Here is a 27,821-nt window from a genome sequence, read left to right on the forward strand (position 1 = left end):
CCTTGACCAGGATGTTTGTAGGCTTCAGGCTATTTCCTAGTGTGATCCTGGAATGAATAAATGTACTCAGTTCTTCTGGTTTTATCCAATCTTTGCTTCATCTGAAGCGATTTTATTGTTCCTGGGGTGTTTCTCAGGGAAGCTTAGCTTACTTGGAACTTTTCACATTGTAATCTTTGCTAGAAGGTCCTTGTCCTCTAAAGCTAGCCTGTCTTCTGAGGGACCATTATTGATATTTGTTCCCTTCTTAATGTCTTCAATATTTCCCCTATAGATTTAGTGCACTTCCCCATTATTTTTAAAAACGTGTGTGGAGGAGAATACCTTGGCTCTTTCAAACACATGCCTGAATTACAATAACCTTTTAAAAAAAATTTGTTTTGGGGTTTTTTTGGAGGGAGAAGGCTGAGCAATTGGGGTAAAGTGACTTGCCCAAGGTCACACAGCTAGTAAGTGCTAAATGTCTTGAGTCACGATTTGAACTCAGGTACTCCTGACTCTAAGGCCGGTGCTCTATTCGTTGCACCACCTAGCAGCCCCTACAATAACCTTCTAACTTGATCCCCCACTTCAGTTTCTCCATTTCTAGGTTTGTCCCGTATACCACTTAACAGATTGTAAAACACTTTCATCATATAACTTCTCTGCTCAAAAAGGTACAATTTCCTATTAGTTTGAATCCAAACCTGAGTTTAGCATCAAAGTTCTACAACCAACTTTAATTTTCACTTTTCCCCCAAACATTTGAACTTCAAAACAAAGCTATAGGCATCATTTGTTCCTTGATCAGTAGCAAACACTTTTGTAGTCCCCTCTGATGTTTTTCCCTCCTCTTCTTCTACATATAGATCCTCCAAATACCAAGGCCCGGGGTACCTTTGAGATACAGTTCAAGCCTCTAAAAGGCTTTTAAAATACCATCTTTAACTCACATTTATTAATAACTTACATTGTAAACCATAAAACATTTTCAGGCTTACAAAGCACGTTCCTCACAACAACCCTGTGAGGTAGGCAGTGCAAGAATCATTTCTGATTTGCAGATTAGGAAAATGAAGCCCAGAGAGATTCTTTGACTTTTCCAAAGGGGTCACACAGCCAGAAAACATCACGACTAGCCACTGAACGCCAATCCTCTGACCACAAGCCTCTTTACACTTACAAACGCAATGCTTTACAATCACATTTGTATAGTGCCTCCCAATTCTCTAATTGCTTTGTGTCCCCATGACCAAAAATTCTTGTCATCTAGTAGCCAACTTTTGATAAGCCTTCCCAAACTGAGCTACATTGGTCCTTGGTCACAAATTCAAGTCTCTTAAAAAAGAAAAAAAAAAGGCCAAATTAACCACTAATTTACCAGTTTGGGCTTCAGATGATTGGGGGGGAGAGGGAAGAGGAAGGGAGAAGTACGGAATGAAGGTACTATTGAATGGTATTCCAAAGACTTTGCCACAGGCTTTGAAGCCAATTCTGAAAATGTTCTGAGCAACAGCATCCTCACTAAAAGCAGGGTCGCTCCAGTCCCTGCTCCCAACCCATCACCGAATTCTAAGGCAAGAACTCAGTTGCCACATTCTGGTAGCCTCATACATATGCACTGTAGCACCAGAGTGTAACTTTCTTCCAAGAGGGATGGGATTTGGGATTTCATCAGTAGCAGGAAGCCCTGCACGAGGAAGCTCTTACTTACTACCAATGCAGGTCAGGCCTTTCTTGGCAAGCCTAAGCCATAGCTGGTTAGAGCACTGAGTGATAGGTGAGGAGCCCAGGGAACACAGCCAGCACTGATTCACAGACCGGGTCAACTCTACTGAGTACAGCATATGCCTCTTGGGGACAGCTATGATTTACTGTATCCTCAGGCTGCTCCTTCATTCCATGAGAATGATTATGCAAGTGAAAGGGGGTCACAGCTCCCTTCTTCAATATAGAAACTAGGTTCCCAAAGCAAAGCTGACAGAAAGGGGGAAAGTTCCCATTGTAGGTATCAATTAGAGACAGGAAAGGTCAAGGTAGGACTCGAGGCCCTGGATATATAATTCACAGCTAAAAATAAAGAGATTGTATGAAGGTAAAGATATGAGTCTGTGCTACAAAGATACAGGTATCTGGCAAAAGAGGAAGGGATTTTTAAAAAGCACCCCAAAACACCACCCACCCACCCACACACACACCCTCCCCCAAAAAAGGAAAAAAAAAGTGTGAACTTTGGAAACTTACACACTAGAGACCAAAGCAGGTTATAAAGCAAAGAAGTAGTGAAGAAAGTTAAAAAGGGGAGAAATAAAGGGCAGAGGAGAAACCCTGGAAGAAAGGTTGAATTAAGAATTTGGTGAGTAGAGTAAAAGGTTTATTACGAATGCAGTCAACACCACGAACACAAACACAGCCAGAACCTATAGACACCAGTGTGAGGGATGGAATAGGAACCAGTGTGAGGAATCATGACGCCCAGATTCATTTTGGGGTTTCAGATGAAAAACAACAGAGAGTCTTGGGGTCAGATAGTGGGAAACTTACTAGGTGCAATAATTTTGCTCAGTAGAAAAGCTTTCTCTAATTTCTGAGCTTTTGATGGGAGTCATAACACATGCCCGTCCTGTCCAGTTCTAGAGGCACCCTCGAAGGGGGGGCCACTCACCACCTGCAAGCAGGGTGACATAGGAAATTCCAAAGAGAACAGATATCAAATGGCTATAAAAGAACCGACCTCAAGCTGTGCCTTGAGAAGCAAAACAATTGTCCCAGTAGCCAGCTCAGAGTTGGAGAGCTGCCCTGGATGACCAGCTCAAACCGAACCAATGACAAAGTGGCTATAGCAGCTTGCCCAAGCCAAGCCCCACAACTCAAGGGAGAAGAGAAGCTTGTCTTCAAAATTTAATGCTACAAACTCCAAGGAGTCTTAGGGTAGACCAGAGGCTCCAGTTTTCCAAATGGCTGAGACATGTTGGTCTTTCAACAGACTTCCGATGGTAGTCCAACAGAAGACTAATCTGGGAAATTAGGGTTGGGGAACAGACACATAGATAGCTCTCTTATCAGCCAAGGGCCACTGTGTTCACCTATGCTCAAGCAAAAGATTAGAGGTAATGAAGGAGAAGAACAGGCCCCATCCCAACCCTCACACCCAGGATGATCCCCCACAAAAGGAACAGCAAAGCAATAATGTTTTTAATTCTTGTGGGTTTAGAAGGGAAGAATTTGGATGAGGAAGAGAAACAGGAAGCTTTTTTGGTCTTCTTTTTTTTGGGGGGGGGGAGGGGGAAGACAGAAAAAAAGGATAGGAAAAATAATGTAAATAAATTAAACACCCAACACTTGGCTGAGTGCGGAATGGGAGAGGCCAGAGGTGGCTCACTCTTTTAAAACACAAAACTCACCAAATGGGGAGAAATACAAACAGAACAAAATCTAAAAGGAAATTATTACAAAAAATACTCAACCACAATCACAAAGGAGGAGGAGGGGGAATCTGGGAACTACCGCTGCCCTAGCCATACAGGACATCAACCCACTCCACTTTGGCAAAGGCCAGGCAAGGAAGGGCTCTTTCCTGGTTGCACCAACCCACCCCGCCCCCAAATTCCCAGAAGCCATCATTCTATTTATGAAAAGGGGGGGGGGGACGGAAGAGAGGCTCAGTTGACACGTTTCAGTACCCACTTTCCCACCCACTCAGCTAAAAGCTGTCCCTGCCCCTCCCCAAGGGTGGAGAGAAAGGCTTGGCACAGAGGTCATGAGCACCACTCCACCCCACCCCCAGTCACCAGTGCCGATCAGTGTCTACTTGGCATCACTCACTGCTCCTGTCTTTTCTTCTGACCTTGCCCCCCCCTTCACGTTCCCCATCAATCTTGCCGAGGACCAGAATGCCTACCTGCTCCAACCTCTGGGTTTGCGGGGGTGGTACACCTCACCCTCTCCTCTAGGAACAATGGATGTTTTTGTGCCTTCTGCCAACATCTGGACCTAGGGGAAGTGGAAGTGGGGGCCCTGCCAATCAGGCTGAAAATGTACAGAAATTTGGGGGGAAGGAGGTAAGAGTAATAGCATCCATATCTGGATCTCCCTCTTGGGCACAGGGGACTAGAGGTATGAGGGAGGAAAAAACTAATGCCCTGGGGCACTTTAGTGCCAGGAGAGTGGGAAGCTGGGGCTTGAATATAGGCAAGTGGGGGTAAGAGGGACATGCCCAGTGGAGTGGCAGGGGTTCAGGTTTCCTTCTTGCTTTATAGTCTTGCTGTGGTTTCCTAGATTTCCTCCACGCCGTGCGCAAATATCATGACAAGGCCTGGTTCCTGCACCATGTCATCCCCCATGTGCTGGTTCTCACAGGCCATCACCACCACCGCCTGCTTGCCAGGGATACGTTTGGCTACGTAGTTCTCATAGTAGCGCCGGTTCATCTGACGCGTCTCTAGAGTGGCCAGGCCTTGGGGCCAGCTTCGCTCATGGGCATTTTCAATGAGCTCATTGACTATCGAGGCTGGGCAGCCACTCTCTACCAGAGAGCGTTTGATGACAGCTTGTAGCACGGCATCCGGTGTGGAGATCATGCCACCCCAGCGTGTCACCCGTGCGGGCTGCAGGGAGTTGACCCACCTGTGTGGAGGGCAATTGAGGAAGTCACTCTAGCTCCCCTCCCTCCAACCCAGGCTGCCCTGGACTCTGCAATTTTATAAACACTGGACATGGCCTGTGACTTCTCTAAGCCTAAGTTTCTCATCTGTAAAATGGGGACAAGAGCGCCTTCATCAGTGTCATTGTGAGAAACAGATGAGAACTGTAAAACGCTCTTTGCCAACTTTATAAGGGCAACATAAATGTGAGCTGTGCAAGGCTTAGCTTGTGTGTGTATCCCTCCTTTCCAATCCTGGCTCAGTAATTCTTTCCTTGTTTTACCCCACCTGACTTCCTACCCCTTAACACTTTTTTCCACATATTAAACTTTTAAATTGAGAAGGGAGCCTTAGTCAAAAAGTTCAAGTTAAGGTACTTAGGGTGCATTGTAAATATTAAGAAGCCGTTCTCTTGGTTGTATACACTGCCTTGGGGCAAAACCAGCAGTTTCTGCCTGTGTTGAGTCCAAAATAGAATTCTGGGTGGTCAATGTCATCTAAGCCACTACCCAAATCTAAAACAGGAGAATTCTGTGTTGAAACTGAGGACCCATCTTTTCTGTCTACTTGTGCCTTAGATCACCCCTTTTCTCCTCCCCAGGCCTGAGAGGCTAATGCTAAGAGGCTTTACTCTACCTAGGGTCCCCTGAAGGCTGGAATTCCACTTACTCTAGGATCTCGTTGTATTCAATGGTCTCCTCCAGGTTCTGAAGGTTGGGATTGACACTGCGGATAGCTCGCATGTATGCCTTCAGCAGCTGAATGTCCCGCTTCTGTGGGGAGAGAGGAGGGCCAGGATGAGCTTCTGGAAACAGTAGGCAAAAAGAAAAAGGGCAGCTGAGCTTCGGGGGATCAACCCTAAGTCAGCAGCGTGTTCAAGGTGAGGACGCTCAGCAGGAACTGAGGGGAAGCAGCAAGGACTCCAACCTTCACACCCACATGACAGTGACCAGTCTTTTTCGATGACAGGATCATTGTCTTAAGCCAGCCCGCTCCCAAAGCCCCTCAGATGTACCTGCTCGGCCAGCTGGTGCTTGTGCTCAGCTGATGTCTTCTCTAGCTCCGCGATGCGCGTCTGCTGCTGCTGCACTACGGAACGGAGATGCTTAATGCAGTTGTGGTTGGGCAGCTCGTCTTTGGGCATCTCCAGGCTGCAAGCCCAGGGCAGGAAGAGAGTGTGACAAGGGGCTCAGTGGCCGAGACTGGGTTTCCAATGCCCAGCCCGACAAGGAGACTGTGAGTAAGGAGTCCCTTTCCACTGCAGAAATGTGCTGTGTAGGCTAGAGCCTTCTCCCAGGCAAAGCCTTCACCCTTACTTCAGCTTCACTCTTGTTCATTCCCTTCTTCTACAAACCCCACCCAGATAGCGTTCTTTCTTCTACACAGACCTCAGCTATACAGTTACCCTTTCTCAGAAGCCCTCCAACCACTGGCACAACTACATACAACCAAACTGTGCTCCCCCACATTCCCAACCCACACCGACCCACGTGAGCTGGGGGGAGCAGAGAAGCAAGAGGATGAGGATGAGAAGGGCAGAACTTAAGCCAGATAAAGAGACCCCTTGAGGGTGGGGAAGAAGAGGAAAATGTGCAATCAATTTTCATGGCTCTAAAAGGTTATTCTATAGAGTTAGAGAATTTGCCTTTCACCATGTCAGTTATGGGAAGAGCAAGAGGGAAAGGGTTCAAAATTCTATATGAAGGTTAAACTTTGGGAAGGACACTCCAATCAGGAAGCCTGGAGGGCAGAGAGGAGCCAAGACAGACAAGGCACCACTTTGCCTACAGATCTCATAGCCCAAGAGACAACCAGACTCTGGTATTCTCTGGGCATGGAGGCAGGCTATCATGGGCACAGTAACAGAGTGGAATGGAGGCAGGGGTCAGGTGGAAATCCTCACCCACAGCCCTGCTCGCAGGTGACGGGCCGCTTGGGGTTGTGTTCGCAATCACTGAGATGAGACATGAGGTTGTCCAACCGCACAACGGCACTGCAGCCAAACACAGCGTTGTCACAGGCAATCTGTAGTTTTGACAGCATGTTCCGCATGATCCGGGGGACGGGGCGCAGGTGGGCAACTGTCACTACGCTTCGGTCTACTGGGCACGTCTGCTGCTGAGAGAACCACTGGGTGATGCAGGCATTGCAGAAGGCGTGCTCACAGTGAGGGGCCTGGGAGGGAGAGAGTCACCCAGGAGTCAGCATGGCACCATCTCCACAGACCACGCCAGTCAGAACTCTCCTTGGAAATGCTCTTCAAGAGTCCCCAGGAATCACAAGGGCTCCCTCCTTCTCCCTGCCAAGTACTTTTATGACCTAGCCAACCGAGACTAAGTGCCCTCTGGGGCTGAAGCAGGTCAAATCTACAAATATTTACTGGGCATCTACAACACTCCTTCAAGGCCTCTGGAAGTTATGTAGAGCCGCAATCATCTATTCCCTTAAGAAGTTTATAATCTAGTCAGGGAGATGAAACATAAACAAGTTAAATAATAATGATTTAAGTAATTTTCAATACAAAGGAAAGGTGTCACAGGGCAGGGCATGATTAACAAAGGAAGCATACAGAGAATAAATGGTAGAAGAGGGTAAGACGGTTGGTGAGTGGAAGGAATTCTGTGAGTGGGAGCTTCTGGAAGGGACAGGATTTGGATGGAACAAGAGGGGGTCATTCCAGGGAAAAGCAAGGTGTATTAAAGAAACTGACTGCCCCTGCTGAGTGCCAATGACTTCCTAGGTGCTACCTGAAACACAGTCTCTGCCTTGGAACTCACCCATCCCCACTATGCAGGTCACCTTTCTACTTGAGACTCCTTTGCTGATGTCCAACACTTGGTGTTAGCCTCCACAAAGAGGCCACTAGGGCTTTTTTGAGACCAGACTCTTCCTTGACTTTTTATTTTCCACTTGAGAAAAGATACAAAAAGATTCCTCTTGCTCTTGCCCTCTCCCTTCCTGCTGCCCAGACAGCCTTTCAAAGTCCTTAGGGGCCAGGAAATTTGAAGTAGAAAAAACCCATGGGCCTTTGTGAGGTCATCACCTAACAACCAGGCCCTGCTAGGTACCAAGGGATCCCCTAGTGACAAAAAGGCCGAGGACAGCCATGCTCTATACTGCTGACACAGCTGTGAGTTTCTTATACACAAGACACACTTAATTCTCTCTCCTAGAACAAGAGGGACATTTGCATGATTTGTTCTGTAAAGCAAAGTCTCATCTGGAGGTGAAGGGCAGTTACTCGTGTCATTTCAATCTAACATAAGTACCAGGCACTATGCTAACACTGGAGATACAAAAAGAGGCCCAAAAAACCAAACAATAAACCAGTCCTTGCCCTCAAGGAGTCTGCAATCTACTGGGGAAGACAACTTGCAAACAAATATATACAAAGCAAACTATCTACAAGCTAAATAAGAGATAATTGAGGGAAGGCACTAGAATTAAAAGGGGCTGGGAAAGGCTTCCTTTCCCAAAGATGGGCCTTAGAGGAAGCCAGGGAGGTCAGTAGTCAGGACTGAAGGGGGAGAGTGTTCCAAGAATGGAGGACAGTTAGACATTTCTTCCATAGCCACTTGATTCATATTAAATGACAGCAAAGCTCAGCCTGGGTGGAAGGGATAGAGAAACCCACAGAGACCCAGGCACTTCCTGACATGGTCTCAGAACTTTCTCTTATTTCTCCATATTTAACACTCCTACCCTTGGTAACGAAACTGCAAAGTCTGCTAAGGCAGAGCTTATTTCAATTACACTGAAATTGAATTTGTTTAGACATTGCACCTTTCCTCCTCAGGGTGGCTGAAGAGACAGGGAGAACAGGTAATGCAGGAGCTGAAGCCACAGTGGATCGTTTGTGGTAAAATCATGGGCACTACAGATCTCTCTAAAGTGGTCATTCAACCTGAGAGTCTGTGGGTTTGACTAGGGGCATGAAGTTAAAGGGGAGCTACCAGTTTCCAGAACAGGTATCTACTTGCCCTAATCCCAGGTGTCACCAGAGTATACCTTCAATTGGTATTTAATAAGGGAGAGCGCCAAGGATTCTACAACAGGGCATCTTGTGGTTGACATCATGAGGAATTCATCTTACTCAAGCTTTCTGGCTGGAACTTGAACTTCTCACATCTGTCAGACACAAGTGACTGATTTGTAGTAAGAGGAATGATTTAGTGGGAAGGAATGGCTTCTTTCTCTGTCTCCACTAAGCCTGGCTCATTACTTGTATGAGCTCACTCCAAAGACAGGTCTCAGGGAAGACAGGCAGGCAGGGTGACTTCTAGGCCAAGGGGCTATGATGACCAGTTAAGAGCTGTATGAATCTGGTTAACTCCCCCCATCACACACAAATGACAGGAGAGGTAAATAATCACCAGAGGCAGGTAGCAGGCAGGAGGGCACAGGGCGGAGCACCAAAAGATTCTCACCTGTCAAGATCTCTAAAATCAGAGCTCCTACTTACAGGGGCCAGAGTTGAAGCCATGACAGGAACAGAGGCCTTAGGTGGAAGATCCTGACCATAACAGCACAGAGAGAGGAGCTAAAGGGAACCTGTCAGGAAACCTATGCATGATATCATGACCAATATTCACATAGCTGCTTGGAGGTAACTGTGCAAACACATCACTCCAGCCATCTATTCAGGTGGGCAGCTATAATACTTGATGCTTGCACACCTACTTGATTCCATCCATGGGGAATTTTTTTAGTTATTTCATTAATTACAACTTTAACGTTTAATTGGAGCTTCTTTGCCAGCATATATAACATATCGTATTTATTTTATTTTTTCCATTCGTCAGTTAATATCTGAACTATCTTCCCAAAGAAATCTGAGAGATAGAGGGATAGAGACTAGACCCATTATTAAATTTTGATAGAAGGAACCCTCAGAAGATGTAAACTCCATCTGTACCTTTTCTGTGACCCTTTTACAGAGTTAAGGAGAACACTGAGAGGGTAAGTGATCTGCCCAGGGTCATACAACTAGTATCTCAGAAGTGAGACCTGGACCGAGATTCCAAGGCCAAGTGTCTACCCATTCTACTTGGATCTTTTCCCTTTCTCAGTTAATACAAGGTATCTGAAGGAAACAGAAGATCAGCAGATTTTCTCTGACTTAAAGGACCACACCCCCACACTCCAGGGCATTCCATCTACTCAAGTAGAACTTGGGAGAGCCCACCCTGCTTCTCCGTTATTCATTCTGTATTTGGGGGCTATGAAACCATAAATCAGGACACTTTTATTTCAGTGTTGGCTTTCTTGAAACTCATGGGGGTTTCATTCTCTGGGCCTCAGCATTCCATGAACACTACTGTTTCTCAATGAAGAATGAATGGTTCAGGATAAACTGAAGCCTGGAAAAACAGGAACACGAACTACCTCTCATTATCCCAAGTCAACAAGTACTGTGTGAGAGATACAAACACAACACCCATTGCTCTTCCCCCCTGCCAATTCACCTGTACTGGCTCCTCCAGAACTCCACTGCAGATAGGACAGATAAGGTCTTCATCAACATCCCCCTGGAAACGGGCTACATCATACCCCATGTCTCATCACCGAGACTAGGCCCTGCAGGGGGAGAGGAGAAAAACAGCATTAAGGGTGGCCTACAGATGGGCCAGGCCACATCTCTCCAAACCTGGGGCTGGAGCAGAGCGTGTGTGTGCTTGGTAACTTAATTTTTCACCTCTGTTCGATAACTGATTTGTCAAGGAAGGAAGAGAAATTCCTCCTCAACCACTTTTTATACTGTGGTTGTATAACTCAGCCACTTTTGCACAGAAAGATCAATGAATTCAGCTCAGCCCTGCCTTCTCTCCCTGCATGGTACTGCTCCTAAATTTTGGCAGTGATTGCTTTGCCTACTTCATGCTTTAATTCTCCTCTACACATAGTAAATAAAAAGGAAGAAAGGAGGCAGGTACTCCCTGATCCCCCCATCTCCCAAAGAACACAGAGTTGCTGAGATAGAACTTCTGGGAGTTTGTAGAGGGACATATGAGCAACCAAAAGCAGGGAAATGTAAGAGGTGGGAGAGGAGGGAAGACTCATTCCACCTTAAGGTTTCATCCTCCTCCCTCAGGGTTTGTACCTATTGAAAAGGGTCAATCAGTATCACTGACTAAATAACCACCATACCCAAAGCTGACCTAGAAGTAGGTGCTGGGCAAAGACAGAGGGAAAAATTAGTGTTCACCTCAAATGGGGTTCTAATGAGGGTTTGGCAAAGAATCTAGGCAAAGCAAAGGATTCTCTGAGCCCTGAAGAGGGGGTGGCATACCAGCCTGAGAATATAATTGTGGCCAACCGTGGCTTGGCCAACAGTGAAAGACAAAATTATGTAATTATTTATAAGCAAATGAAAAAACTACTCACAACTCTGTAAGTTCAAATCTGACCATTTTGGTCTCAGGAAGGAAAATGAAAAAGATGTGTTAGAAGTCATCACCTAAACATCTGGCTTAGAAACTGCCATCCAAACAGCCCCTATGTAAAGCTTGCTGGTTCATCCCAATGATTTCTGACTAGTAATTTGTACAGCGAAGGTGGGGAGAAAGGGGAACTACCATTACAGACACCTAGAGATGGGTCTTTGGAGATGGAGCAAGCATATAGTCTAACCTACAGGAAAACACGAAAAGGGGGTAGTGGTGGTGAGCCCAAAGCCAGGGCTGATTGGGCAACAAAGACTGCTGTCAGCCAGGTGCCCTTTGGGGAAACTTACCAGCCTAAATTTGTAGCACATGATGAATATGACCAGGAATTTCTTCTAAATCCAAATTGGAGGAAAAGGGGAAGGAAGGGAAGAGGAAGGAGCTGAATGAGACCCTGAAAGCTGAGACTAAAATCTAAGGGTTCAGCTCACTTTGGTATGCAGACACTGTCTCTCCTCACACAAGTCCATACTCCTCTCAGCTGACTTTTCTAGAACTAGGTCTGACCTTGTCCCTTCTCATTCACTCAGCTTCACGATCACTGGCTTCTAAAAGCCCTTCATAATTGACCCCCTCCTAGCTCTCTGCTCTTCTCACACCTTCCTCCCCCCTCTTGCTTGCTACAAATCAGCAATGCTGGCTTCCTTGCTATTCCTCATAAAACGCATTCCATTTCCAGATATTTTTGCTGACTGTTTCTCATGCCTAGAATTTTCTTCTCATCTCTCCTGACTTCCTTCAATTCTCAGCTAAAATCCCACCTTCTGTGAAAAGTTTTTTCCAAACCCCCTTAAGGCTAGGGCCTTCCCCCACAGACACTCCAGCTGATCTGACCAGTGTCTCATTTCGAAGACAGGTGTTTGACAGTCATCTCCCCTTTGGACAGGGAGCTACCTGAGGGCAGGGGCTGTTCTGTCTGTCTGTGCTTTCCTCGGTATCCTCAAGGATTAAGGAAGCAGTAGGGGTCCAGTCACACAGAAGGCACTCAATAAATGCTAGCTGACTCGGCATCTTGTCTAATCAAACTGAGGAATGGATCAGAAAGAGGGAGTCCTGGGACAGACAGACACCTGGCACCCAGATTCTTTCAGCTTACGATGGGAAGTTACTTTATATTACCCTTGACTACTCTTCAGATACAGAAAAGCTAGATAAGCAGATAAAGTTGGCTGGACACCAGAGAGATCAATCCTTCAGTTTACAAATACTGATTATGGATGTATAGGAGGTGATCTTAAAAAGAACAAAAAGTAAAACTTCAACCCAAAGCCTCTCGTAAAAGATTTTCTGTGTCCCTAATTTGTTGAGAAGAGGGCATCGTGGTGGGGAGAAAGTAACTCATACCCTTCTGTTTGTACCAAACAAGGGCAAGAAACAGTACTGCAGCTCCTCCCAAGGAGTCAAAGCTAATATTTCAAACATGAATACATTTTTTTTGGAGGGGGATGCAAGGCAATCAGGCTTAAGTGACTTGCTCAAGGTCACACAGCAGGTGAGCATCCAGTGTGTAAGGCCAGAATTTGAACTCAGGACTCCAGGGTGGTGTTCTATGCATGTGCCACCTCGCGTGCCCCTAAATCTACATATTTTTTAAAGTTTTCGTTTGAAATCCTCTCAGGCTACTCCAATTTCTTATTGTGTTTAAAATGAAAGCTTAAATTTTAAAAAATAAAAAATTTTTGAATGCTTAATTTTTAAAGTGACACACCAAGTGAACCAGTGGAAGGCACTTTATCATGTGAATTCAGAGATCAGAAGTACAAATATGTAAAAGAAAAACATTTTTTCCCTTCAATTCTTTAAAAAATCATTTAGGATTTTTTTTAAATGGAAAAATTTTCCTTAAACTTTAAACTTAAGAAAAAAAGAAAAGATGAAAACTGACTTAGTTCCATACTTAAGTTTTCCTCTCTCTCTTTTTTTTTTTTTGGGTTTTTGGAGGGCAATTGGGGTTAAGTGACTTGCCCAAGATCACACGGCTAGTTTTTGTGTGTGTGTTTTTTGTGTGAGGCTGGATTTGAACTCAGGTCCTCTTGACTCCAAGGTACTCTATTCATTGCCCCCTCAAGTTTTCTTCTTAATGACATGGCTGTAAAACAGTCCACTTTTAGTTTTTCCTGGTCCTCTCACCTTCAGCAATCATAGTTAACAGTCTTTGAGGAAAGATACCTAGTTAAACTCTCAGTCTTCTCACAGACTCCTCATAGAATAACAATGAAACCACCATTGTTCAAGCACTCAAAGATTTTTAAAGATACAGTGTCTAGTCTGTAGGAAGGACTCCTCTAAGATTTCATTACCAACATAAGTTTTTACTGACAGCTTCTTCCAAAAAAAAGAACAAAAACATCTCAATATCTCTAATTACTCTGTTGAGTTTACCTTTACACAGAAAACAATAAATATTTCACATATATAATTAAAAGTTTTAAAATCTATAAACATTTTCTTTGTTGCTGAAGAAATTAGTCAAGATATGTGAGTTTTCTCTTGAAGAGAACCAAAATGATATCACCACACTCGAGTCAAGTTTCAGTGTGTCCCACTGTGGCTAATCAGCCCAGTAAGAGCTGGGAATGCTCTACCACAGGTCAGGCGCAAATAGTCTGTGAGAATATTCGGGGTGGATTCTCTAAATCTGTGTGTCCTGCGTTTCCTTTGAGCTGTTTCAATTCTGCTTTGCTCATAGCACACCACAGTAGGTAGTTCTGTGCCAGTGTCTCCCATGTCACACAATCAATTCCAAAGTTAATAAAACTCCTCTAAGAACTGAGACTCTTAATAATTTGGGGCCCTTAGAGGTCACCTCATTTAGCCTTCCACCTGAGAGAAAAATCCTCACCACAACTTCCTAAAGGTGGACATCAACAGACAGGGAGTTCACAGCTGGGCAGCCCTAACTGCTACGGAGCATTGGTTTTTCCTTCCTCATACTGAGTCCAGGTTTGTGGCACTTCTCTTCTAACAGCGGGACAAAAAGGCAAATTCTGACTCTGCTGCTTAATATCAGACCCTGGACAAACCACTTAACACCCTCCGAGCTGTATCAGAGCATCTCTTCCCAGCTACCTGCCATCCTACCTGTCCTGTTAACCAACTAAGAAGACCATGAGATCACTGGTCTAGGGCTGGAAGAAATCTCAGAGGCAAGAGCCAGTCCAGCTGCTTCATCTTTTGGACAAGGAGCACTGAAGCCCACAAGACTGACTACCTCCCCCAGGGCATCCTCTGGCTCACTAGTGAAATACAATGCTTTTTCCTACACAACAAACCTTCAAGAATATGACCTTTTACTATTTCCCTCTGTGTTCTCCAAGTTAAACATATCCAGTTCATTCAACCATTAGAAAACACCATCTAGGGCTGGCTAGGTGGCGCAGTGAGTAGAGTGCTGGTCCTGGGGTCAGGAGGACCTGAGTTCGGATCTGGCCTGAGACACTTAACACACACAAACAAAAAAACTAGCAGTGTGACCTTAGGCAAGTTACTTAAACCCAACTGCCCTCCAAAAAGAAAAAAAAAAGAAGAAAACACCATCCAAACTTGAGTTCTATGACTTGGTTTCCATATACGTCACCATAGAGGGGTCTGCCTTCTGTCAGTGTCGCTGGTAAAATTTAGTGTCCGAGAAAGGATATTACATGTGGTCTGGAGATTTATGGTGTATGGACAGAACTACCACTTCCTTTGCTTGGGACACTGAGCTTCTATTGAGATATCCTAAGGTTGTATTTTAACTGACAGCTTTTTCTAAACCATAACAAAAATATTTCGTATCTATGATTAATCTATTGAATTTGAAACAGTTTACCTCCTACTTTCACAATGTTTGAAATAGCTCTGATAAAGAAAACAACCAAATCCTAACTTTTTTCTAGCATAGCTGCAAAATCTAGTTAATAACAAAACAAACTGCTGGTGTATAACTTTAAAAATGTAAAAACTTCACTAAGAGTCTATTAAAAACAAGTGGTCTTTTTGCAGGAAAAAAAAGGGATTAAACAGAATCTTCTGGACTGATGCTGAATCTAAAACCAGAAAAGAATTTAGATATCATCTAACCCAACTTTCCACCTCCAATGTGATTTGCCTTCATCTGAGGTTTCAGACTGACCTGTTCTAGATGCTGTAGTGTCTCACAATGTCTAAATTAGGGAGTGAAAAGGATTCTAAAGTGTTTCAATATCTCAACTCTGAACTCAATTCACTTCCCCAATTCAGACAAATTCTGTTAAAGCTCCACATTTATTTCTCTTCCCTGACATATAACTTTCCCCCTTCAACCTGAGAATCTCCTGAGAACTTGTAACTTCAGCAGTCTGGGTGAAATCCTGCCCACACCTGCGGAGATTTTCTATAGTTCCACAACTTCTTTCATCTCTGAGACATACATCTGCCCTAGTGTCAGATAAGATGCTTGGTCCCCTGCAATGACTCTCACTGCTCTGGAGAGATCTCAGGGAGTCTTAATCATCTAGTTCAGTCTATGTGGAGTTAGAACAGGCTGACAGGAAGATGAAGATCACAGGTGTCTAAGGCTGCTTCCACTTACATGTGTCAATAATCTCTCCCACAAGGATTGTACCAAGAAGCTGAATGCCTGAGAAGCAAAGAGGGACACTCCAAATCTCTGAGGACTCAACACCCTCTTAATATTTTCTCCTATCCTTCAGAAGGGAGTACTTGAGTTACAAAAAGCTATAGGGAGGGGTGGCTAGGTGGTGCAGTGAGTAAAGCACTGGCCCCAGAGTCGGGAGGACCTGAGTTCGGTTCAGGCCTCAGACACTTAACACCCACACCCACACAAACACAAAAAAAACTAGCCATGTAACCTTGGGCAAGTTACTTAACCCCAACGGTCCTCCAAAAACACACACACACACACAAAAAGCTATAGGGAAGAAGAGTCGATACAAGGCCCTCAAAGTCAGAGGAAGCATTTTGGGCAGGAAAGAAATCCAATAGAACAGTTCTGGGCCCATGAAATCTCCAAGCACCATTTTCTGGCTTAGTAAGCCTAACCAAAGCTGGAGTTTGTTTTAAACTGAGAAATCAAAAAGCTAGGCAGGGAAGACACAGCACTGGCCTCACAGAGGCAAAAGCACCAAGCTGCGTGTCTACCAGGAGGTCCTGAAGTCTGGAGACTATGGACTAGCCCAGCTCCTTATTTTCAAGGTCAGGGGCACTCCATGTGGACACCCAAGCCTGGCATCCCTTCTGTACTCATGAGAGAGATCGGAGATTCTTCTTGGGCTGCCGGCACAGATGAAGCTCCAACATCTTCTCAGCCCTCAGCTGAACCTGTCTTTTCTAGTCTGCCTCTGGAGCAATAGGAGTGCCTGAAAAATTTCATTTCTAATCCCTTCTTGTCCTTCAGTGTCCACACATACATATACACACAAAATCATTTTGGCAAAAATACTGGGAAAAAACGACAGTCTTGGTGTGATCAGACACTCCCCTCGACCATCCGATGAGGACATTCATTAAGAGACAAGTCAAGTCATTAAATTGTTCCCTATGCCCGGGACCTTTCTTTTTAATGATATACATACATATATTTTTTAAATCAACAAGCATTTGTTAAGCACTTACTACATTCTAGGCCTTATACTAAGTTCTGGAAATACAAAGAAAAAACAAAAACAATCCCCATCATCAAGAAACTTACATTCTAAAGAGAGACCACATATACATTTGAATCGTCAAAGTTCAGAACAGAAGAAGATCTGAGAAAGAGAGCCTATTTATTCCCTAGTGAGTCTAGCCAGCCACCAGAGAGAGTCCAAGAAAGGAAGAGAAGCTCCATATTTATATCTCAATCCCCCAAGGAAGTAAGGCAGCTCCTAAAGGTGCAGGAGTCCTTCTCGGGCGAGTGATGGGTCTGACAAGTGACAAAAGAACAAGCAGCATGTCACCTAGTTTACTTCTCTGCTGGGGAGAGGTCCTAGGGCTTGCAGAAGGCTTCTATTCTCCAAGGCCCAGAAAACCTCTTGAGATCTTTTCCAGTAGTAACACATAAAAGAATAACATACCTTGGATCCAATGATACCCAGGCTCTGGCCACTGTGCAGGTTTCTGTATTCCCCAGTTTGCCAGACATGTCTTTGGAGAGCCATGTTTTGAGTTTCCCTATCACCTTCTACCAATCCCTAGGTCTCAGAAAAATTAGAGTTTCTGTATAGTAGCCTATAATGGGAAGGGAATTTGAAGATCTTCCCTGCTCCTTAATAGGCCAAATATAAATCACATGGAGCCAGTGGTGAGAGGAGTTTGCTGAACGGGAGAAGGAGGAAGCTGGGAGTCGGAGCAGTTAGAATAGAGGGAGGAGAGAGGATGCAGGCAAGAGGACAGCTAGGTTTGTGAGTGTTTGTGAGAGAAGGCTTTGGGATGGTGCTGCTCTCTGAAGTGTTATTGTGTATAGATTTCTTTGTTGCTAAGATGAATTCGGTTTTCTGGTGTTGGGATTTAGCTTTCTGGTGTCTAAATAAATGTTTTGCTTCTATCTTTTATATGGAAAATCTGTTATATTTTGCGATTCAGAATTGTGTGGGCATAGTCATAACTGCTCTAGGTGCTGTGAATAGTAGTTGGTGCTACATTGTCACAGACATCTTGCTCCAGTCAAGACACAGACTGGCTTTTTCGATGCAAACAGTTGCTGTTTAAGGTCACCATGGTTATCCTCAAAGTATGTAATGGCATTTTACCACCTCTCAATTAGGATGAGGAAAAAGCACAGAAGAAAACCAAAGACTAATACAAGTACTGAGTACAGATATGTTCCCCCTCAAATATGCATGGGTAGACACCCCAGAAATTAGAAGGTGTTCATTCACATCACAAGAGGTCCAACCCTTAACAGTAGTGAACTCCTATAGTTAAATCTTTTTGGGCCTCAGGGAAAAAAGAGGTTGTCTGAGATCATCTCTTAAGGTGCCTTCCAGCCACAAGTAGTTTTAAAAACACTAAAATTCCCTTAACCCAAAAGGATCTCTGATCACATAGATCTGAGTATTTTCTCCAAGGATACAGAACAGCCTAGCCCTTGTGTTCATGTCTCCACAAATTCACCACAGCCACCCACCTGTTCTCCCTCACCATACGACTAGGCTCTTCTTCTCCTTTCATCTTATGATCTCCTGACATTTTTGATTTCTGTTTTTCCAAGTTCCTTATTTGTTTTCTGCTGCAGCCAGATCACACCTACATATGCCTTTTACCCTCTATGTAATAATCATTTTTAATTCTTTGGAGACTTCTATTCCATGTCTTAAGGTATGCGAGCAAGAACTGGTATTAAAAAAGATGGGCTAGGGGTAGCTAGGTGGCACAGTGAACAGAGTACTGGCCCTGGAATCAGGAGATCTGAGTTCAACCAGTCACAGACACTTGGCACTTGCTAGAGTATGACCTTGGGCAAGTCAATTAACCCAACTGCCTTGCCTTCCCCCCTCCAAAAAGAAAAAAAAAAGATGGGCTTTTGTTTCTGGGAGAAGTTTAGGGTTATTAAAAGAGCTCTGACATTTCTTGAAGTCAGTCCAGACCCCTCTTCTTCCCATTTCCTTTTGAATCCAACTCAATTTGGGTCCATTTGTATTGAATTTCTCCCCCTCCACAGATACACATAATGGTAGAAAAGTCCACCCAACTCCAAGTCAATCTGGGCAATAGACATTAGCTGTCCACTTGATACTATGATTGAGCTAAATCATTCCAAGTGGTTATGGATCTCTCTCATGTGAAGTTCAGAAATGTTTTGGAGCTTGATGTACAAGCATCAAGCAAATAGAAACTAGAACATCTAATCATCCAAATCACATCGGTCTCTGTGATGGATTCTACACATGAAGTGTCAAACAGTGCTGAGCAAGCACAAATCTTCTCCCTGTTATATTCCTCACCTGACGTTTTGATCAGAGGTGGGTTGACAAGGTTCCACTGTTAAATCTATTAAAAAACCTTAAATGATTTTGATGTACAAATGAGAGCCTTGAAAGTGGTTTTGCTCCTAAAATTAAGTACTATTTTGTAACCAAAAGATAAACATGACGGGGCTTCATATCCTCAACAGCTTTCAGTAAATTTGGTGGTGGTAAAGTTAAAGCCACTGTGGTATCATCTGAAAAGCCTATCCATTCTCTACTTGTACTGTGTATGGAGAAAATTCTCATGAAAAGTAGATACTTAAGTCAGTTTGTCTTTTTTCAGGATTCATGTCTGAATTTCCCACTACAACTCTGGTTTCTTATCTTTCAGACACCTTGTAAATGATCCCTCGATACCTTTTTTTTTTTTTTTGCTTTTTGGAGGGCAATTGGGGTTAAGTGACTTTCCCAAGGTCACACAGCTAGTTTTTTGTGTGTGTTAAGTGTCTGAGGCTGGATCTGAACCCAGGTCCTCCTGACTTCAGGGCCGGTGCTCTATTCACTGTGCCACCTAGCCATCTAAATGACTCCTTCTAAAATAGATCTTACAATCGACTAGATTTTAAGCTCCTTGAGGGGAAAGAGTATCTTTGGTTTCTTTTTGTATCCTCAGCACTTAGCACAGTGCTTGGCATATAGGAGGCCCTCAATAAATGTTTACTGAATTGAATCTAATCCAGTTGCTTTCCTTGTCTTTGTTCATTTTAGGGTTACTCCTACCTCCTTTTATAAGCATATCCAGGACTATGAAGGTGATGTCCATGTGTCACCACACTGACCCTGATGGTGAAAAGTTTTTCACATTATCTTTCCACAGATCTTTTTTTATCCTTGTTTGTTGTTCCCCTTAAATATAAGCTTCAGAATGACTTCACTTCATTAAGTTCCTTGTTAGACTTTTAAAAATGATCTTACCCATCTCTATTCTGAGGCAACACCTCTCATAAACTTCCATCATCTTTCTTCATAAGTATAAATGTGTATATGTACATGTGTATGTATGTCCCTATGGCTATAGAGTATATCCACACTTAAATTGTGTGTGTGGTGGGGGGGTGTGTGGAGGAACAGGACATACACAAAGCACAAAGTAAAAAGTGCACAGCAGAGAACAAAAGAAAACTTACAAGGAAGCAAAGATGGACAGCTCTCAAGACATATATTCCTCACCTTAATATTTTTCATATAGCCTTTCTTGAAATGAAAATTTATTATTAAATATTTTGAATCCTCTCTTATGTTCTGCTATGCACACGTTCCCCCCCCCTTCTTACTTTGTATTTAAGTTCCAATATTTAAGTTTGTGGTATGATTTTTTTTTTTTTTTTTTTTTTTTGGAGGGCAATTGGAGTTAAGCCATTTGCCCAAGGTCACACAGCTAGTTTTTGTGTTAAGTGTCTGAGGCCACATTTGAACTCAGGTCCTTCTGACTCCAGGGCCGGTGCTCTACTCACTGCGCCACCTAGCTGCCCCTATGATTTTGTTTCTGTATTTGTGTTCTGGTGTTTGAGTCTAAAATAAAATTTTTTAAAAAGTATAAATGTGTGTTATGTGTAAATAACAAAAGAGCTTATATTCTCTTTGAATGTCATTACTACTCTCCGCAAGTCAAATGTCTGCTCACTGGGACATGTTTTTCAAGTTGATTTGGTCTTCTCACTGTGGTGATTTATATCAGCTAAAACTTCTGTATAAAATTATAATCAATGTCCATGTCCTTTTCCTTTACTATTTGTCATTATCAATAACTTATCTGATGAGGACAGGACTAAGTTCCCTGTCTTTTCATCTCTATCACTTTTCTGTAAGCCCTTTGCTCGGACAACTTGGCCATCTGACTTCAGAGAGCCAGCCAGGTCAGGAATAACTCCCAAAACAAGGAGGAAGGCAATAATCCTTTATTAAGCAATGACCACGCATCAGGCACTGCACTGAGTGCTTTACAACAGTACCCTAGTCTTTGGTGGGCTGTTCAGTTATAACCAATGTGACATTCTGTGATGTTATTTGGTGCTCACTATATCTGGAGCCTATTGGTTCCTCTCTCAAATAAGGTATTAATGAAAAAGGACCACAGAGAAGCTTCCCAGCTCTACATGTCTTTCATCTTTCTCATCCCTTTATTCCTGACCTACATTTCTCACCAACATCACCTATTCCAACTTGTACACTGCAGTCCCTGTGCATTAAATGATGCTGATTTGAATGCAAGAATATTTTCTAGTTCTTCTAAGAAATTTCTCTACTATCCCACCCCCACCCCAAACCATGTAGGTGTATATACTGAAACCATTTTTAAGGTGCTTTTTTGGCCAATATTAGGTATCCCATGGAATGATATTTATCACTGCCACTGGAATAAAACCAATTTCCTTCACTGTCTCTCTGGAAAGTATCTGTAAGCTTTCCCTCTGTCTAGTTAACTGGTTTCATTTATAAGGAGAACAACAAGACTGATGTGGCCTGTTTCCTTCAGCACTGAGTGCTGATTGAGGGACCAAGATCTCTCATTTAGGGGGCAGCTAGGTGGCACAGTGCATAGAGCACCAGCCCTGGAGTCAGGAGGACCTGAGTTCAAATCCGGCCTCAGACACTTTAACACTTACTAGCTGTGTGACCTTGGGCAATCACTTAACCCCAATTGCCTGGCCTTCCCCACTCCAAAAATCAAAACAAACAAAAAAACCCAAGATCTCTCATTTAAAGCATCAACAGCCAGGGTAAAGTTCCTATAGTATAAAAACTACGGTTCTTAACATCCTTTGCTACTTTTTCTGGGACCATCACTACAGAGACAAGGTAACCAAACAGGACTGAGGGCCATTCTGTAATTTTCTTTTGTGGGCTGTCATGGCCAAATAATTCCTCTTCTCGTGGTCTGCCTACTATATTTCCCTAGGCGGTTCCTTAGAAAGCAGCCTCAGTCTGTTGCTGAGACATACTCAAAGCCCTGCCACCAGAATAGACTCAAGTTTTATGTTCTGCTAGCACTAGTGGCGCTCAAGGGCCCAGGATCACTGCCATGCTTCCATGGGATATGAGTACCACTCTGCAGAGGCTAAGCTCCCTCGGTATATTTAAAACATAACCCCATTTAGAAAGGAGCTCAATTTGCACAGTTTTCTAGGAAAAATCTAACACATAAAACAAGGCACAACTACATAAAAAGGCCAGTTATTTTTCACTTAAAATAGCATTCCAAACACTCAGAATAGAAACTTTCCTACTCTCTTTGCTCTGTGTTTGTGAAGGTGGGAGGGCAGAAGGGTATAATAAAAGGAATCTAAGTCAACTCCTTTTCCCAAAGGATTTATGATCTAAGATGCGGCCTTAGGCCTGTTGGCAGACAGGACAGATACATGTGAAAATCATTAGATTTCCTAGGCAACTAAAAACAAACGAAAATGAACATAGGTGCCAGAGTGTAAAATGAAACAGGCAAATCTCTGTGGAGTGAATCAGGAATTAGTTTTAGACTAGAAAGATTGAACTATGAGGAAGGGATAGGACATGGCTTGTTAGAAGGGAGCTGAAACTTACAGCATGGTCTTGAGCCAATGGTGTGTCTTTACCTGGCAGGTGTCGTGGGGCAGGATCCCTGTTCACAAGGCTCCAGCCCCCTCACGGCTCCACTCAGTGCCTCTCATGATATGCTCCCAGTAACCCATCTTGTATGTTATGATCAGACTCATTCTTCCATCCTAATGATGAGCTCCATCACCAAGGGGATGGCCGTGATGTCATAATCAGGATTGCTCTATTAATAGGAACAAGAAAAAAGAGAGGTAAGTCAGGGAAAATGACTCTACTCAATGAGTGGGTTGGGAGAGGAGGGAGAAATAGGTAAACAGACATGGAACTGGTAACCAAATGCGGAGGATGAGGCAGAGTTTCCAGTGAAAGGCTTCCCCACTATCAGGAAAAAGGGGTTTGGTTCTATATAATCACAGTCCCAGTGGAAGAGGCTCAAACACAGGTTTCAGTAAATGGATAAGGAGGAGGAATAAATTAAAGGGGAAAAAAGGGAGAAAAGAGGCATTTTCTGAAACAGTGGTTTATGTTTTAAGATACTCTGAAAAAACATAACTTCAATTCCTAAATGTTGTAGCCTTCAGTGAGGCACTGCCCAGATACTACCTATCATTTTCTTTAGTTTCCCATCCTTTAGCATTTCCTGAAGTTCCATCATTCTTTAGAGTTTACCAAATGTTTTCCTATCTATTGGCTCTTAGAAAAAGCACTTACCCTCCCCCCAAACAGAAGATGCAAGACTTTTCTCACAGGCTATGAAGCATTTAAGTATGGGCTTCCTATGTGTCAAAACCCTGTACAAAACTCTAAAGGTACAAAGAACACAAACAAAAAAAAACTTTCTACCCCCAAAGCACTCATACTCTAATGGAGGAAACAAAATCCACGTTTAACCACATGGACAAAAAGAATACATGCAAATGGAAAGTAACCTCAGAGGGAAGATAATAATTGGGGTGGAGGGAAGGGAAAAAGGTGATATTTGAGTTGTGTCTTGAAGGAAGCCAGGAGGTAAAGCTATGGAGAGGGAGCATTCTAGGTATGTAAAAATGAGATGATAGTTGGGGAATGCTCAGTTCAGACAGAAATTCCCCACATCCCAGTTACTCAGAAAGTGATCAACAGGCTTTAGGGTAAGAAAGACTGAGGTGATACAGGAGAAAGCAGTCCTATAACACTAGGGAAGACTAAATGATTCAAGTAAAGAGATTAATTTGCTAAAAAGACAGCTGTGTAGACATAAGCAAGTGGTCCAGATAAAGGCATTAAGGAGAGAAGGGATAAGGCCCAATCAAACTTTTTGTACCCTAAGTATATTTATGTATATGCCAAACACATACTTCTCATGCTAAATAATCTTAAAGGGAAGTGGCATAGTAATCATTGCTATTATGTATAATAAAAAGGTATGTTTCATCTTTTGAGCCTAGAGTAAATGTCAATTAGTTTGACACAGGTCTACAATAATGGCATAAGTGTAGTGGCACTATTTAAACCAGAGATTGACTCTCTGATAAAAGGGTGAGGGCAGTGCCATTCATGGTCTGTCATCTTGCAGGTTCTTTCATTCCACAAAATGAAAAAGCATGGCCCATTCTCCTCTTCCAGTACCAAAGAGGATCAGATGTCATACTTCTTTCCTTCAGAAATTTCATTTCATTTCAAAATACCCCATCAGTTCCAGAGACTGTTGAATTCATGGCCCAGGCCTAATTAGAAACCTAAAATTGGTGATTCAGCAGGCACTCACCATGCCCATAGAGTATGTCACTAAACCAGCCTCATTCTGCCCTTCCCTTTCCCCCAGCCAATAGTTCCCTTGGTACTACAAATCCTACAATTTCTAAGTCCCCTGACTTAGGCCAGGGTGACATAGTATTTCACAATCTTCCAAAAAAGTTTATAAAACTGGAAAACAGGGGGCCAGAGTTGTACTGATTCTGCCATGGCAGTCTAACCTCAATTAACTCATCTTCATATTTCCATTTATTTGATTTGTCAAATGGAGATAATAACACCTTCCCAATGAATGGATTGTTGTGAAATTCAACATGCACAGGGAAATATAAGTAGGTGAGATGGTATTCATACTATATTAACACTGCAAAAGAAATTTGGGTTGACAAATTGGAAAGACAACTTGCCTCCAAAGGTTATCTAGTCCAACCTAAAGCATGAATCTTAACGGGAAACTTGCCAACCTGAGGGCAGCCCATTTTGTTTTTGGTCAGCTCTAAATGCTAAACTTTCTGTATGTTAAGGTGATGTCTACTTCTCTGTAAACTTCTGTCTTACTATTGCTTAATTGGTTCTAGAGTTCTGCCCTCTAAGTACTAGGGAATCAAGGTGGAAATGGTTGAGAAGGACCAGACAGTCTTAAGTTGCTTCTTCTTTTGAACTGAAAGGTAATTTTGGCTGTATACTCAAAGAAAATAACATAACTGAATTAGTGATATACTTCCTCTCTGAAATTCCATCCGTAGACCTCTTTTGGTTCTACAGTCGTCCCTCATTATAAGGTGAGCTGCCCTTCTATCTTTCTTCATCTTCCATTTTGCTGGCCTAATTAAACAACTTCTTTTGAGGTTGAGTACTGTCAGGCAAAATGAGCTGCCTGTTTTTGGTTATTAGCCAATTCCTCTGGGAAAGCCCTTCCTCCCCTCTCACTACCCTCCCCCTCAGCCTCCAGTTTGGGAAGATTTCTTTACTGAGCAGGGAAGGAAGAAATGTGGGGTTTCTCTCAGAAGGGAAGAGTGAGGGAGCGAGACAAGAAGTGGGGAAGAGAGACTCAGTTGGCCACTGGTGCAAAGTGGGTGAGGCAGTAAAATCAGGGAGGTCCCAGGTGGGCCCCATCTTCTCCCCAGAGACTTGAATCGCTGCCCACTTAACATCTCTTTGTTTTCCAGCCCCTCTCCTCCAGCTTTTCTGCCTCTTCGGGTCCCTCCTCCCCCAGCCCCTTCCACCTTTCACCCAGCCAGCACCCCTCCTCAATTCCGATCTTTCTCACCTGCGCGCCCACCCCTCCAAAGCCCGACTCCTCCAGCCCCACCTCCCAGACATCTCGCGCGCGCAGGCGCAGTACGCACCGCCCTGGGAGCGGTCTGGACCCGTCGCTCCCCGGGCTCGGACTGGCCTGGCCTGGCCTCTTCGCGCTCCGGGCTCCTAGTGGAGGAGACGCGGCTGAAGCCGCGGGCTGGGCCCTAAAGGCCTCTTCCCCGTAGCTCCTTGTAGAAGGGGGAAAGGAAAGAGAAGACTCTGAGCCCAATCCGAATCCGTCCAAGCCAGACTCTTTGCTCCGCCTACCACTGCTACGAACCCTACCGGAAACACGTCGCCACGACACGACCCGTCTCCTAATGGGCTCTCTGGCCGGAAAGGGGGGGGGGGAAGATCTCACCTGGCCAATGAAAAAAGTGGAAGCTCTAGCTTGGCCCGCCTCCCCGACCGGAAGTTTTCGTGATTCCGAAAGAGGACTACGTAGCTGACTGGGAGGAGAGAGGACACTAGGTCTTCCCCCACCCCCCAGCTGGGATAGGGAAGGATATTTTGTTACTTGAAATGCCTCCAAGGGTGTCATTAGGGGGCGGGGCTCCTTTATAGTGCTGCTCGCTTGCACGTGTTTCCCCTCGCGGCCTTGTTTCGCTGGAGGTGTAGTGGGAAGAGGAGAAAAGAGCGGCTTCTGAGCCGCGAGCCCCTCCAATCTTGGCTGTCCCCTTTGGGCGCCAGGCCTTCTCTGCCGTCCGCAGGCCTCCGATGCTCTCCTGTCTTCCCATGCTGGCTCCCCAACCCTTCCCCATCCCCGCAGGCGGAGGTCGAATCCCCTCGTCTTTTAGAATAAGGCATGTCTGATTCCTGGAGAGGCCAAGATAAGTTTGGTGAAGATGTCTAGAGATGTCCCCAGCCATTTTCAGAAGACCCTCCCGTATACTCCCCAAAAGCTACTTTCTTCCCAAGGACGCTCTTGAGTGTATTCCCTCAGATGCTCCGAGGGGTCTCAGGGACACAGATGTGGGGAACGTGAAGGACCGAGGTTCACCATGCTTGGGGGGGAAACTCAAAACTTCTTAAATGAGCACAGCCCAAGTAGAATGGAATGGAGATTATGGGCTTACTATGTGCCAGGCACTTTATCAGGCGCTTTACAAATATATCTCATTTGCTCCTTGGGATTTTGGGGGTAACCAGCGTAAAACACCATGATTTCTGGGAATTCAATTCAGCAAGTATACATTATGCGCCTACTGTGTACAACGGTTCTGGGCTACCAAAAATTGAACTAGTCCCCGCCCTCAAGGAATTTAAATTCTACTGGAGAAGGTAGGTGCCCTGTAAACCAAAGGTGGTATTATGGTTGTTTTTCTCAAGTTAATCTAGTTTTTAAATTATAGACAGTTGCTATGTATATAAAACTTTTATTCTCAGACAGATGGGGTTCTTGCACTTCTGACGTTGATTGTTGCTGTAGAGCGAGGGAAATCTGGCACCCCGTTCCAAAGGCCATGGGATTAAGTGCCCTTTCCCCCTTCCCAGCAGAATGGACGAGTTTGGGGAGTCTGGAATGCTGTGGACGTTCCTACGTTGTTCCTCCTTCCGGAGCCAAGGGTGGGTCAGTACCGCAGAGGAATGGTGTTAGAGCTCCCTCCTCTGCCCGGACGAGCAGGGACCGGACTCATGCTCCAGGGCCTCAGTCATGCCATAGACCGTAGGTGAATGCCAGGGCGTTGGATGGTCAGTAAACCTTTATCAAATGCCTACTGTGGGTTGGGCGCTAATGATACAAAGAAAAGCGAGGGCAGCCCAGTGCCCAAGGAGCTCGCAGTCTAGGGGGCAGCGACAACACCTAACAGCCAAGTCAAGCGAGCGAGATACGGGACAAAGTGGAAGTGCCCCCGACGGAGGGCACTGGGAGGATCTTAAGGAGGGTAGGGAGCTGGAACTGGAAGGCGGCCGGGGAGGCCAGGAGCCGAAGATGAGGCGGGAGGGACAAGCGCAGCCGGAGGACGGCGCGTCTGCTTCGAGGAAGAGCCGGGCGCCCAGGAAAAGGCCCCCCGGAGCGCAGGGCCTCCCCGCTTCGCGCTGCAGGTACCCGGGAAACGAGAGGTCCCGAGACGGGGAAGAGCAGAGCATGCTGCCGAAGGGCGGGCGGGCGTGAACTGCCCGAGGCCCCTTTAACGCCGAGAGCCCGCCCCTTCCCGGCCCGGGACGCCGCCGGTCCTGGATTGGCCGGAGCCCGGGGCGCCGTGCGGAGGGAGGGAGGACGCAGGGAGAGGAGGGGTCACGTGCGTCGGCGTGGCGTT

General features: G+C 44.7%; 1 protein-coding gene across 3 annotated transcripts; it reads right to left on the reverse strand.

Annotated features, from left to right (window-relative positions):
* Positions 1-698: 698 nt before the first annotated feature.
* On the reverse strand, positions 699-25,872 carry RNF41 (ring finger protein 41). 3 transcript variants are annotated; one of them, XM_069079558.1, is made up of 7 exons: positions 25,611-25,872; positions 22,566-22,750; positions 10,088-10,199; positions 6,526-6,797; positions 5,638-5,773; positions 5,292-5,395; positions 699-4,605 (listed from the first exon to the last, which is right to left on the reverse strand). In XM_069079558.1, exons 3-7 carry the CDS (start codon positions 10,175-10,177, stop codon positions 4,254-4,256), a joined length of 954 nt encoding a protein of 317 aa, XP_068935659.1. In that variant the 5' UTR covers positions 10,178-10,199; positions 22,566-22,750; positions 25,611-25,872; the 3' UTR covers positions 699-4,253. The 3 variants fall into 3 exon arrangements, with proteins under 3 accessions (XP_068935659.1, XP_068935674.1, XP_068935666.1); XM_069079573.1 differs by having other exon boundaries at positions 22,534-22,750; XM_069079565.1 differs by having other exon boundaries at positions 25,532-25,872.
* Positions 25,873-27,821: the final 1,949 nt, after the last annotated feature.

This window comes from Petaurus breviceps, unplaced genomic scaffold (assembly GCF_028583685.1).
Source record: "Petaurus breviceps papuanus isolate PSGF00001 unplaced genomic scaffold, PetGlider_PUasm1.0 154, whole genome shotgun sequence".
Taxonomy (NCBI): domain Eukaryota; kingdom Metazoa; phylum Chordata; class Mammalia; order Diprotodontia; family Petauridae; genus Petaurus; species Petaurus breviceps.

Bases quoted from the DNA above. Each gene is read 5' to 3' on its own strand.
- RNF41 (XM_069079558.1), bottom strand. From the start codon at position 10,177: ATGGGGTATGATGTAGCCCGTTTCCAGGGGGATGTTGATGAAGACCTT. The intron at 6,798-10,087 runs GTGAATTGGCAG...TCTCCCTCCCAG, and splicing joins TTCTGGAGGAGCCAGTACAG to GCCCCTCACTGTGAGCACGC. The intron at 5,396-5,637 runs GTACATCTGAGG...CTCTCCCCACAG, and splicing joins AGCACCAGCTGGCCGAGCAG to AAGCGGGACATTCAGCTGCT.